Source organism: Rhincodon typus, chromosome 12 (assembly GCF_021869965.1).
Source record: "Rhincodon typus isolate 14 chromosome 12, sRhiTyp1.1, whole genome shotgun sequence".
NCBI classification, from domain to species: Eukaryota; Metazoa; Chordata; class Chondrichthyes; order Orectolobiformes; family Rhincodontidae; genus Rhincodon; species Rhincodon typus.
Genome location: NC_063343.1, coordinates 13,076,246 through 13,088,400, shown reverse-complemented (window position 1 = coordinate 13,088,400; position 12,155 = coordinate 13,076,246). Strand labels below are relative to the sequence as shown.

Here is a 12,155-nt window from a genome sequence, read left to right as displayed (position 1 = left end):
GACTATACCAAATCCTCTTTTCCATTTACTAAAGAAAGGGGTAGGTTGGAGCTCATACCAAGAGCTAACTCAACAACAATGTGCTCAAGTTGATTTCACTACACCACTATCTGCATGGGGAACAGCAGGGGCTAGTCAATACCCAAGTAACTAGCTAATAGACACTTTCAAATCAGACACCACTTTGGCCACAGCAAAGTCTTCCAATCAATCGACCAGAAGCAAGCAGATCTTGTCAGGGTTGGAGGGTTGGGTAGAAGTAAATGGAAATGAAAGTGGCATAATTCTCATAATCCGAGGTAAACCCTGAATCAAATGACACATGGTAACCAGCAAGCTAATCCTTTGTGCCAATCCCCATCAGTAGCATGGAGCAGGAGGTTGTGCAGGCTCTTTTGCCCCTTTCTTCACTTAATGAAGAGAGGGATGGATGAGCTGGAGATAATTTCTTTTGGCACGTGACAATGAGCAGAGCCAATTTCATTTCATTTCTCCTCTCTCATCTTTACAAAGGATTACAGATATAGCTGTGTCAGTGATGGATAATTATGGCATTGGATTTGCTAGTGGACCAAGTGCTCTCAGCAAGTGTGGGGTCAGAAAGGGAAAACTCCACTCCCTAGCCACTGATTCATCCGCTTCCTTTTTAAAGGCTAAATGAGCCTTCAAACACTTCATTGTCTTGTAGTTGACAGTCTACTTAGATTATCAGCCACTGTGGACTGAAAATCTAATCTGTAATTTTGTTACCTCGAGAATGAACTATTCCAATACACCATGCCTCCTTTCTCCTATCTTGTCCTCTTTAGCTCATCCAAAGCTCCAATGCACACGTCTTGCCTGCTATTCAGCAAGTACCACACTGCTTGATCTATGTAGTGCAGTGTATAACATAATACAATGAGGCACAATTATAAAACACATTGGTTTATTTACAATGACTGGTGCATGTAAACACATTTTGCAGGTACAAAACATTTTCCTACTTCCCATCCATCGTCTGTCTCCATGCCCAGAGTTCTTTGATGATCTATAAAACAAAAATATAGTTAATATCTTGTTTGATGGAAGCATCTCACTTGACAGTACCATCCCTGCCCTATTAATCAAACACCCAACAGGCTACCTGCAGTTTTCTTTCCCCTCCTTTGGAGGAAAAACACCTCAGCCTACCTTGATGACAAAAACTTCTGGGATTTAGGTCTACCTATGTAAATACAATTGCACCTAAGTTTTTACACAAAGTTTAATACAACTTCACATTTTGAACTGTATCCCGGCATAAAATGAGTCCAGTCACTTCTACAGTTTTTTAAATAGAATTCAGTACTGTGTGTAAACAGGCCATTCGGCCCAACAAGTTCACACTGACTGTCCAAAGTGCATCCGAGACCCAAACCCCATCCTATTGCCTGTAATCCTAATGTAATGGTTAGTCCACCTAACCTACACATCCCTGGACACTGGACAATTTCACATGGTTAAACTACCTAATTTCCACATCTATGGACTGTGGGAGGAAACCAGAGCACCCAGAGGAAACCCACGCAGACACAGAGAACATACCAACTACACATTGGCAGTTGCCAGAGGCTGGAATTGAAACCAGGTCCCTGGTACTGAGGCAACAGTGCTAACCAGTGATCTGCCCTTTTTACAGCTTTATTAAGTTCCACAGCATTTTAGCTGTAAAGGACTTTGTTCACCCAAATTTGAAGTATTGTATACTGCTCTAATCTCCATACTATAAAAGACTTTGGAGAGGATGCAGAAGAGGTTTACCAGGATGTTGCCTAGGTTGGAGTGTATTAGCTATAAGGAAAGATTGGATAAACTTGTATTGCTTCCACTAGAATGCGTCAGAAGCCGAGGGGTGACCTGATAAAAGCACAAAATTACAAGGGGCATGGATTGAGTGGATAGTCAGTTTTTTTTTCCTCTGGTAAAAATGTCAAATACTGGAGGATTGATTCAATGTGTGAGGGGTAAAAGTTTAAAGGAAATGGGTGAGGTAACCTTTTTCCTTTAAAAACACATGGGTGCTAGGTGACTGGAATGCACTGCCAAGGGACATATCATGGCTACTCAGTATTTCTGTCAACTTCCTCAACCCAATATTCTAAAATCACTTGATAAAATGTCACAGGCTGGAAATATTCACTCCACAGGTGCTGCCTGAACTGCTGAGGTTGTACAGCATTTTGTTTTCAACAATTCCAGTGTTTAAATCATGTTATTTGTGTATCACTATCGCAAGCTGGTTAGTTATGGCTCAATGAGTGAGCAACATTCTTGCCAGATTTAGCACAGGTATAAAACTGTTCTGTAACAAGCAACTCCATTTGGTGTGATAAGAGCCCATCTCAATTGTTCTATTATGTAGTCACAATCCAAGCAGACAACTCAACAACAATCAAGAAACATACAGCAAACTGCAAGGTTGACATGTCAACATGGACTGAAAAAATTCATGAACAGGACTGAAGTCAAACACTTACCTTTGGGTCTTCCACCCTGAAGCCATTTTTCACGTAGTTTATAAACTTCGACTCCAGTTTGGGCAGACCAACACCCTGAAAGAGAGACACAGTCATATTCAGCATACCCACAATAAAGGATTCGTAATTTCCATATAAACACAACTGCTTACCATCCCTATATTCAACAACCACAAGTGATAAAGCAGTACAGCAATTGGAAACATGACATCTTACATGACCACAATCTTCTGGAACACTATTCAGCTCACTGCATTTACTGAACGCACTACCTCACAATGTTCACTTTAATCCTGAAAATGCTTAATAGTCAGGGCATTGCAATTTCCCAATCCTAACTTTCTGCATTCACAAGAATTCCCCTCTTCCTTTTGACTTTGCTGCCAATCATATTTGGCAAAGAGAAGTTCCTCACACTTCAAGCCCCTCAATTTGAACCTACAGGTCCAATACCTCAGCTCTAGCTGATCCCAGACAATTGGAATGAAAATGCAATTAACTTCAGTGTCCAAACCCTTCAACACAGGACAATAGTCAAATTTCTAACCAACACATATCTAGAATTTAGAAGGAAGAGACAAGATCAGGATTCAATGTAGTATCACTCCACTCATAATAGCTAGTTTCCTGTATCATGAAGAATGGTCATTTGGCTGTACGTTAATGTCGAACCAAACTTTAAAAGGAGCCACTTGCCATGGAAAACAGCAAAGAACATAAGTAGAACACTTGCATGCTTTCTATTTCTCCATTATAAAGTTTGTTATACTGAATCAGATTCCCCACTCAAAACTACCTAGAAAGTTGAGTAGGTGTACATTAAAGAAACTGCAATGTTCGGACAACTCACTTTTTCCAAGGAGGTCTTCAACTTGGTCTTGATTTCTTCTGTGGTCAGTGGGGCCTTTGGGGTTTTGGGTGTTTTGGGTTTACTGCTGGATTCTGGAGTCTGGAGGGAAAAGCAAATTATGAGCACTCCATTGCTCCAACAACACTTACTCCACACTTCTCTTCTCAACATTAAACAGCAAGCAAACTGCACAAATTAGTCCAAAAATCCCAGACTGCAGTTCAAGAAGTCAGGTGTTGAGTTCCAAATCTTAGATTTCCGAGCACCTGGCCTGCTCTTGTAGCTCCAAAGAGGATGTTATTATTATACTGAAAGTCAGTCTCTAATGTGTGCTATAATAAAGGTCAACACTAGTCAGCAGCTGAGATGCCAATAAATTTTCCTCAAAATCCATTTACATGCAGCTCAAAAGAGAACAGTTTAAATCCAAATTTCTCAGTCTCCATTTGGCAAGTTGTACACAAAAGGCAATACTCGATATATATCAGGAAAAGTCACTAACCTTGGGCTGCTTGTTAGCTGATGCGGTTTTGGTGGGTGTTTTGCCGTTTTGCTTGGGAGTCCCTTTCAATCCAGGGGTAGCCTTCAGCGGAGTTTTCTCAAGAGGCTGCAAGCACAATGTGAAAGACAATAAGGGATTAACTGTGGAACTTTCAGATAGAATTAAAGGTAATTAAGCCAAAAGTTAAATTCTTATTCTCGAGTGAAAATTCTGTCATTCTCTCATCTAACTTCCAACTCTGCCTGTGCTGCAGCCTCAGACTTCACTGCCATTATCATTGAGGCCTAAGCTCTAGAATCCCCTCTCTAAACACTCAGCTATAATCGTACAATCCCTACTGAACAGAAAGATGCCCAGTAAGTCCACACCAACCCTCTGAAAAGCATCCCTCCCAGCCCCTCAATGTGCCCTGCATTTAACATAGGCAACTGCCCAAGCCCACACATCCATGAACACTACAGAGCAATTTAGCATGGCCAATTAATTTAACCTGCACATCTTTGGACTGTGAAAATAGAGGAAAGTGGAGTACCTGGCAGAAACCCACACAGATACGGAGAGAACTTGCAAACACCACAGAGTCACCAGAGGCTGGAATCGAACCTGGGTCTTTGGTGCTGTGAGGCAGCAGTGCTAACCACCAAGTCTCTCAACATCACCTATTAAAACCTTAATATTACTCCAGCATCCTCAACACCAATCTACATCAATATCCATGTCCAACTATGTGCCTGTGAAGTGCTTTGGTCCTTAGTTTTAATTTTTAGGTGCTAGACGAATGAAAGTTGTTTTGCTACACCTAGCAGCAGTCACAGTGTAGAACCAAGTGGTAGTTTCTGACCACACTTTAGGCTCTATATCACAAATGCATCCTGATTTTGAAACAGGAGTGGGCTGTGATTCAGCACCTTAAACCTGTATACCACGAAATGATTTCATCATAAAATACCATTGTCAATCAAGCATCACATCAATATTAAACAAATTCAGCCATCATCAGCTGCATTTTAATGGGGTAGTTCAACACCCCTATCACTCTGGATGATCTGGTGTTCTACACCTCCATTAGATATGTAGTTTTAAGTCACACTGCCAAATAGCACACTGCACAGTCACAGTAGTCCTGACAGCTTGTTGTACATATAGTCTTGAGCCTGTCAACAATACCTTTTTTGCTGTAGTCACCACTTCCTCCTCCTCCTCATCATCATAGTCGTCATCGTCGTCATCATCATCCTCGTCCTCCTCCTCTCTAGAACAAAAACTTTCTTCAGTGAGAGTCATACTTTTATGCAGTATACAGCTCTTACCTTGAAAATACAGAACTCCCATGTCTTAAAATCACTGCCAAGGTAGTTTATTTTACAGCATTATCTCAGGAGTCCCAGATAAATGTCAATGACTGTTTATTGAGCCAACTTTGGGACAGCCTATCCCCAGAGATCATAGAATCCCTACAGTGTGGAAGCAGGGCATTTGGCCCATTGAGTCTACAGTGACCCCCTGAAGAAAAAAACCCACCCAGACCCAGATCCACCTATCTGGCATAAGTCTGGACACTATGGACAATTTAGCATGGCCAATCCATCTAACTTGCACGTCTTTGGACTAGAGGAAGAAACTGGAGCACCTGGAGGAAATCCAACCCAGGTCCAGGGCACTGTGAGGCAGCAGTGTTAACCACCGAGTCACTGTGCCGCCCAAACAATTTCCACACCGAAGGTCAAGGGAGTTGAGCTGCCATCAAACACTAAGCTTAATGTGATTTGAACATGCGACATTACTACTGATCACTACTGTAGCATCACAAGCCCACAGATTCCAAGGCAGTATTCTGCCAATCAAAAAATCAGATATTCATATATTGTAAAGCTATGTAGACAGTATATAACTAAAGTTCTGAAATGATCTGGATCAGACAAATAATCTGTTTCGTCACCTATCAAAAATGGATGGGGTGTCAAATTCCCTAATCTTAATCTATTAGCTCCATCTTGTTACTCTCTCAGTATGGAGTTCCCCATTGCTTTATCTGGCAGTACATCAGTCATGAAAGGGGTCATTTGGCCTTCCAGCCTCTGATGAGGCATACAGGTCGTTATTAGTTCAACCACATTGAACTTGGGGTCTGGGCTAGTCTATCAGCAGCATTTTGAACTTCCTGCATCTTTACCATTATCAACCCGAAATCCTTCCTTGAACAAGGATGAAACACAACATATCCTCGGGACCTGATCAGGTGTACCCTAGAACTTAGTGGGAAGCTAGGTAAGTGGCTGTTGGGCCCCTTACTGAGATTTGAGCCATTGATAGCCACAGATGAGGTGCTGGAAGACTGGATGTTAGCTCATGTGGTAACACTATTTAAGACTGGGGAAGAGTGCAATGGCACCTTGATCAGTGGGCCGAGCAGTGGCAGCTGGAGTTTAATGTAGATAAATGTGAGGTGCTGCATTTTGGAAAGACAAATCAGGGCAGGAGTTATACACTTAAAGGGAAGGTCCTGAGGAGTGTTACTGAACAAAGAGACCTTGGAGTGCAGGTTCACAGTTCCTTGAAAGTGGACTCACAGGTAGACAGGATAATGGTGGTGGTGTTTGGTATGCTTGCCTTCATTGGTCAGTGCAGAGGACAGGACTTGGGAAGTCAAGCTGCGCTATACAAGACTGGTTAGGTCACTTTTGGAATAGTGCATTCAGTTCTGGTCTCCCTGCTACAAGAAGGATGTTGTGAAACTTGAAAGGGTTCAGCAAAGATTTACATGGGTTGTACATGGGTTGTCAGGGTTGCAGTGTTTGAGTTATAGGGACAGGCTGAATAGTCAGGGCTATTTTCCCTAGAGTGCCAGAGGCTGAAAGGTTTATAAGATCACAAGGGAATAGATAGGGTAAATAGCCACTTTTCCCAGTGGTAGCTGAGTCCAAGATTAGAAGGCACAGGTTTAAGCTGAGAAGGACATTTAAAAAAGTGACAAAATGGGCAACATTTTCACAGAGAGGGTGGTGCATGTATGGAATGAGCTTCCAGAGGAAGTGGTGGAGGCATTTTAGAAGGCATCTGGCCGGATACATGAATAGGAAGGGTTTAGAGGGATATGGGGCAAATGGGACTAGGTTAAATTAGAATATCTGGTCAGCATGGACCAGTTGGACTGATGGGTCTGTTTTCACTCTGTACAGCTCTATACAGTGAGTCCTACTTAATCAGGCTAACTAAATTCCCTACTTCTTTCTAATGTAATTGCTTACCCCATTTTAAGATTTTGCTAACCCTCCTCAAATAAATTTGACTGGGGTTAACCCATGCCACACCCAATATTTTCCCCTTACAATCACTGTCACTTAGACCTCTCCCATGTTTGAATCACTGATATTTAGCTACCACTTTAGTATCATGGCCTTCAACTAGGTTTGTATGCTCTGTGTGAAGCCAATTTAAATAACTTTAATCAGTTTGAAACAAATAAAACTGCAGATTCATAAAGAATTGAACTCTAAAACATGGACTGTAGATTCCTTCCCAACCAATGTTTTTCCATATAATTCTTATTTAACTTCCCCCATGTTGCTCTCAGTCCATTTCAGGGACAAGTGGGGTTAAGCACTTTCCTACTGAAAAAGTAGTAAAAACCGTCATAACACTCACTCATCATCTTCATCAGCATCTTCCACTTTCATTTTCTTCTGTGAAAGAAAAGGAAAAGATTTAGCTTTGCATCATTGCAGCTTATTAGAACAGTTCAAAGGATGGTTAAGAGTCAATCACATTGCTGTGGATCTGAAGTTACATGTAGGCCAAAGGAAGGATGGCAGATTTCCTTCCTTAAAGGACATGAGCGAACCACATTGCTGTAAAAGCCAGTCGGAAGTTTCACGGTTACCACAACTGAAACAGCACACAATTCCAGACTGAATTTAGAAGTCGAAGCGCTGTGTTGCGACTGGAAGCCATGTCTCTAAAGCATTAGGCTGGGCCTCTGGATCAGTAGTTCGGTGCCGCTAATGCTAGACCACTATCTCCCCGATTACTGCATCATATTTTGGTTGTGGCAGCAGTGCCAGGGTGGGGAAGATAGGAATACTGACAAAGATGAAAAATCTTAAATATTGAGAGCAAACAGTACCCTATGCTTCTTGAGTTCACAGTATCCAAAAGAGATTTGATTGACCTCACATTCAAGAGACAAAATGGATCAGAACTTGCTTTCAACATCACTTGCAACGTGGTCAACTTTTCAACATGTGCCAAGGTAACACACAATGGATAATGTACATCAAAAACAAGTGTGGATGATTTGGCTCATCGGAATAGGAACAGTACATTTGACACCATTTTGTTGACTGTTAAAGCAGATTTAGTACATAGTTTCATGTACAAACCTGCATTATTTTGGCTGCACCAGCAGCTGGTCGTTTTACTGCCTGCTTCAGTGTGTTCTTCAACATGCTGTCATCCTCGTCAGATTCTAAATCATCATCCGATTCCAAATCTTCATCATCCAATGCTTAAAATAGAAGATGGACAAAATCAAAGTCACCCTGATCTCCATCTCAAGGGCACTGCAGACCTGCACTTAGAAGTCACTACACACTACTCAAAATTTTTCTTCAGTAAGGGCAGAGCTGGAAGGCCCTGCATAGAAACACGTCTAATGCCCTCCAACATGAAGGGTCTTCAGAAAACCTGTTCAATAAAGAGGAAAAGTAGAAACATGCATCTTCTTGCCAAGATGCGATAGAAACCAACTGAGCTGGCAGCTTTAAAATAACAATTCACAAAATTCTAGTTCTTAAAAATGCCTGGACCAGAGATCGAGGTCATTCTGTACTATTACACAGCGGGGACAGACTCCTCAGGTCATGTCATCAGATAATGCTGCTGTCGGAAAGACCAGAAACATTTACTCCCCATATGCCTCCGAAATCCCATCCTGAGTCTTCCATTTCTCACTAGTGTTCTTAGCATCTACCCTATTCCCACTCCTTCTAAGACAATGCTGTAGACTTGAATTATTGTGCACCCCAGCTCCTCCAATTTTCAAAACTTCAAACCCAAGTGTGATATCAATGATTTGGTTGCACTGATACTCACTCCTCCCACTTGGTCATCAGATATTCAATAATGTCCACTTACCGATGAGGTGCTGGCCACTGATGTATACAGGACCGGCTCCAGATTTGAGCCTGAATGTAACAGGCGGTGTCATTTCAAATCCTCCCAAACTAACCTGTGTCAGACAGAATTAAAAATTACCATGATACAAATTGCTTCTGCTGTGCAAACCCAGTCCTTTTTGTAGAATCCCTGCTTGAAGCATTCAACCCATTTAGTAATATTTTGACATTTACATTATAGTTGTCAGGCCATTTCTGGCCAATATGTTAACAGAGCAAGACTTTTTTGGGGAAACTATGCAATTTGTTGATTGGAGTTTTGCTCAGCTGGGAACCAACAAAGTTAAACCACAGCCTTTAGCAAAACAGCTTTATCTCTAGATATCAAAACATTTCAATCTGTTGTAGGCAGCTCAATAAATGCAAATTAATAGACAAACCCATTTACGTGTGAATAAGAAAGACTGTCCAATATGGAATGTAACACTAGCAAAACCTCAGTACATAGTTAAGTGACATGTTTTATAACAACGGTTAAGAGGGAGCAGTTTTCATCATGACCTGTCAATAGGAATACAGAACAAACAGGGCCTACATTGCTCTAGCTCGTAGTCAAGTCCAATACATCTAAGCTGCAAATCACAGATTCAAGAACCGCAGAACAGCTGTTGTGTTCAGTTCGTCACTACCGGATTTTAACTTTTATAGACCAGATAACTTTTGAGTCTTCTCTCATTTCTGGCAAAGGACAATTTGCTGTATTTTGAACAGGACAGTGACAACTAGACTCCAAAATACCAATCTAGTTGCAATGGACATTCTGTTGTCATCAATGGCAATAAAGAAATGCACATTTTCTCTCTCTTGGGACAGACAAGCCAATTAATAGTTGCAAACAGCTCCCAGTTTCTTCCAACATAGTAGGAAACAACGCACTACCTCAAATTCTAACCATGACTAACCCTCTCCCGGAAATCCCAATCGAAGTCTGATGCACGATTCTTTTTGATCAAAAACTGGATACTCACTGTAGGCTGCACCGACAACTTCAAAGCTGCCAAAGTCACCTTTGTGTTCTTGCCTTCAGAGTTTAAGCCTTCTGCTTCGACCAGATGCAGATCATCACTTGCCCCAACACCAAGACAAACCTGTAAAAGGCAAATCAGAGAAAACCCTGTAAATAAAGCTAAAGATACTGTCAAATCAGAAATCAAAGTGCAAACATTAATATAAAACTGTACTTGCACTGAACACATGGGACTCAAAGTTAAATATTAAGGAAGCTACAGAGCAATAACTTTTGAGCAACACAGAATTCCCCAACTTTTCAAAGTTGTTGCTAAGTAATATAACTGAGCCCAAATAAAATATGCAATTGCTCCAAATATTGGTTTCTCATCAAGCTCACAACCTTCCAGTATTGACTGTATACTCCACGCTCAACATTCAAATTTGCAGTCACCGTTGCTAATTCAGAAAAAACTGCCATTGAGCACATTTGAACACGTGATCTTAATTAAAGGCTGACTGTGGTGCTACAAGAGGTGCTTGGGTTCTCGGCAACCTTTATTTGACATTTTAGATGGCAGAAAGGTGAAACACACTCACCGTCCTCAAGGACAGCTGATGCTCAGACTCATCGTCTTCCACTTCCATCTTGTATTCTTTGTGACCAGCCTTAAGCTCACATCCTGGAGGGGAAAATACGATGTTGACAAATTCAAGGTGTAAAAACATGCAATGTAGGGAACTCCTCAGGCAGAAAAGTGATTTCCAACACTGCCCTCAGGTTTTTATTGAAGATTCATCCTCCAAAACTCAGTAGTTACAAACCACGAAGCACGAGAAGCAATTCATCTGGGGCAGATTTCCCAACCAATCCTTTGTGGCGGGTGGAGGAAGGCTAAGCACTCCCCATGATTGCCTGAAGGGGCCACAGCAGATACTTTATGTGCGCCCTTTTTATAGAGGAGTCAGACATTTGTCCCAAAAACTGATTCGAGATCAACCACCCCATTTCCTCTAGGGCTTCTCTAACGGCAGCGGCAAGCTAACATTAAAACTGACCAGAAAACCACAATATCCAGAGAATAGCGGAAAATTCTTAAATCAGCGCATCCACTAACCTCGCCAGGAGGTTCACTCCACTAACCCCTGAGGCCTGAGGACCGGGGCCTCGCCATCAACACGTGGCCCTATAGCCACATGGCGAGGGGCAGCCCCTCCACGGAAGCCCGGGGCCTGGGGAATGCGCTCTCCCCTACGGCCGGGGAACGCGGGGAGATGGTGGGGACACGTTGCCCCGGTTCTCTCCCAGAGATCTTACCGAATAGGAAGCTCTGCGGCCTCAAAGGCGGCGGGACCCCACTCTCGAAATCACAGTCGGCCATTTTGCTGCTCCTTCTGCGGGCCCGCGCACGGCTTCTGCCCGCTTATATACCCCGACCGGGTCCCCCCCCCCCCCCTTTGCACAGCCCGCCAATAAAATGTCACCAACTGTAGACCCCGCCCCCCTCAATGAATGACCACGTGCCGACCCACAGACCGCCCGTTCTGCGCATGCGCCTGCTAGAGGAAGCTGGAAATGCGGCCCAGTCGCATTTTGAGTTAAGGTGACACTTGGCGTCTGGTACCTCGGCTTGTGAGAATCAGAAAGGTGTTAGTCTCCCACAAAACGCATTGTTTGCGCTAAGATGTACTTTCCGATGTTATATACCACACGGGAACATTCATTTACTCAATAGTGTCAGTGTTCCCAGCTCAGCGGCTACTCCCTACCACCCGTACCAGGGGGAAGCGTCTGAGACCGAGGGCCCACCAACATGAGCTGGCTCTACCCTCAGCGCCAGGAGCAGACATTCAGCCGGTATCTCCTCCTCCAATATTATCGTCCGCCGTCCCGCCCCTTTCCCCACGCTATATCCCTCACTCCTTTCTCCATTTCATGTGTTCCGCTGTCCCCTCCCCCATTCCATTATCTTCCTCTCCCGTCCCCTGCTCCTATGGCCTCCCTTTGCCTCAAGTGCTCTATCCCGTTATCCACGTCTTGCTCATTTCCCCTATTCCCTCCTCTCTTTCACTTCCAATCCCTTTGTCTATCACTCCAACTCCTCCCTCTCCCCCCACCAACACTTCCCCGCCGCCCCACTTCACCCCCCCAACTCCCCACTCCCCTTCAAGTCCCCCCACAC

General features: G+C 43.2%; 2 protein-coding genes across 3 annotated transcripts in view; one reads left to right on the top strand and one right to left on the bottom strand.

Annotated features, from left to right (window-relative positions):
• Window positions 1-911: 911 nt before the first annotated feature.
• LOC109913197 (nucleophosmin-like) lies at window positions 912-11,803 on the bottom strand. Of its 2 annotated transcripts, none has more exons than XM_048604050.1 (11): window positions 11,752-11,803; window positions 10,573-10,655; window positions 9,993-10,112; window positions 8,984-9,077; window positions 8,230-8,354; window positions 7,496-7,533; window positions 5,018-5,102; window positions 3,851-3,955; window positions 3,349-3,447; window positions 2,499-2,573; window positions 912-1,030 (listed from the first exon to the last, which is right to left on the bottom strand). In XM_048604050.1, exons 1-11 carry the CDS (start codon window positions 11,786-11,788, stop codon window positions 983-985), a joined length of 909 nt encoding a protein of 302 aa, XP_048460007.1. In that variant the 5' UTR covers window positions 11,789-11,803; the 3' UTR covers window positions 912-982. The 2 variants fall into 2 exon arrangements, with proteins under 2 accessions (XP_048460007.1, XP_020368268.1); XM_020512679.2 differs by lacking the exon at window positions 11,752-11,803 and adding an exon at window positions 11,291-11,411.
• LOC109915134 (nucleophosmin-like) overlaps window positions 11,509-12,155 on the top strand; it is a 28,380-nt gene continuing 27,733 nt past the window's right edge. Inside the window, exon 1 of the mRNA XM_048604053.1 lies at window positions 11,509-11,576. The gene's annotated coding sequence lies outside the window, so the exon portion shown is untranslated. The remainder of the gene's footprint in view (window positions 11,577-12,155) is intronic.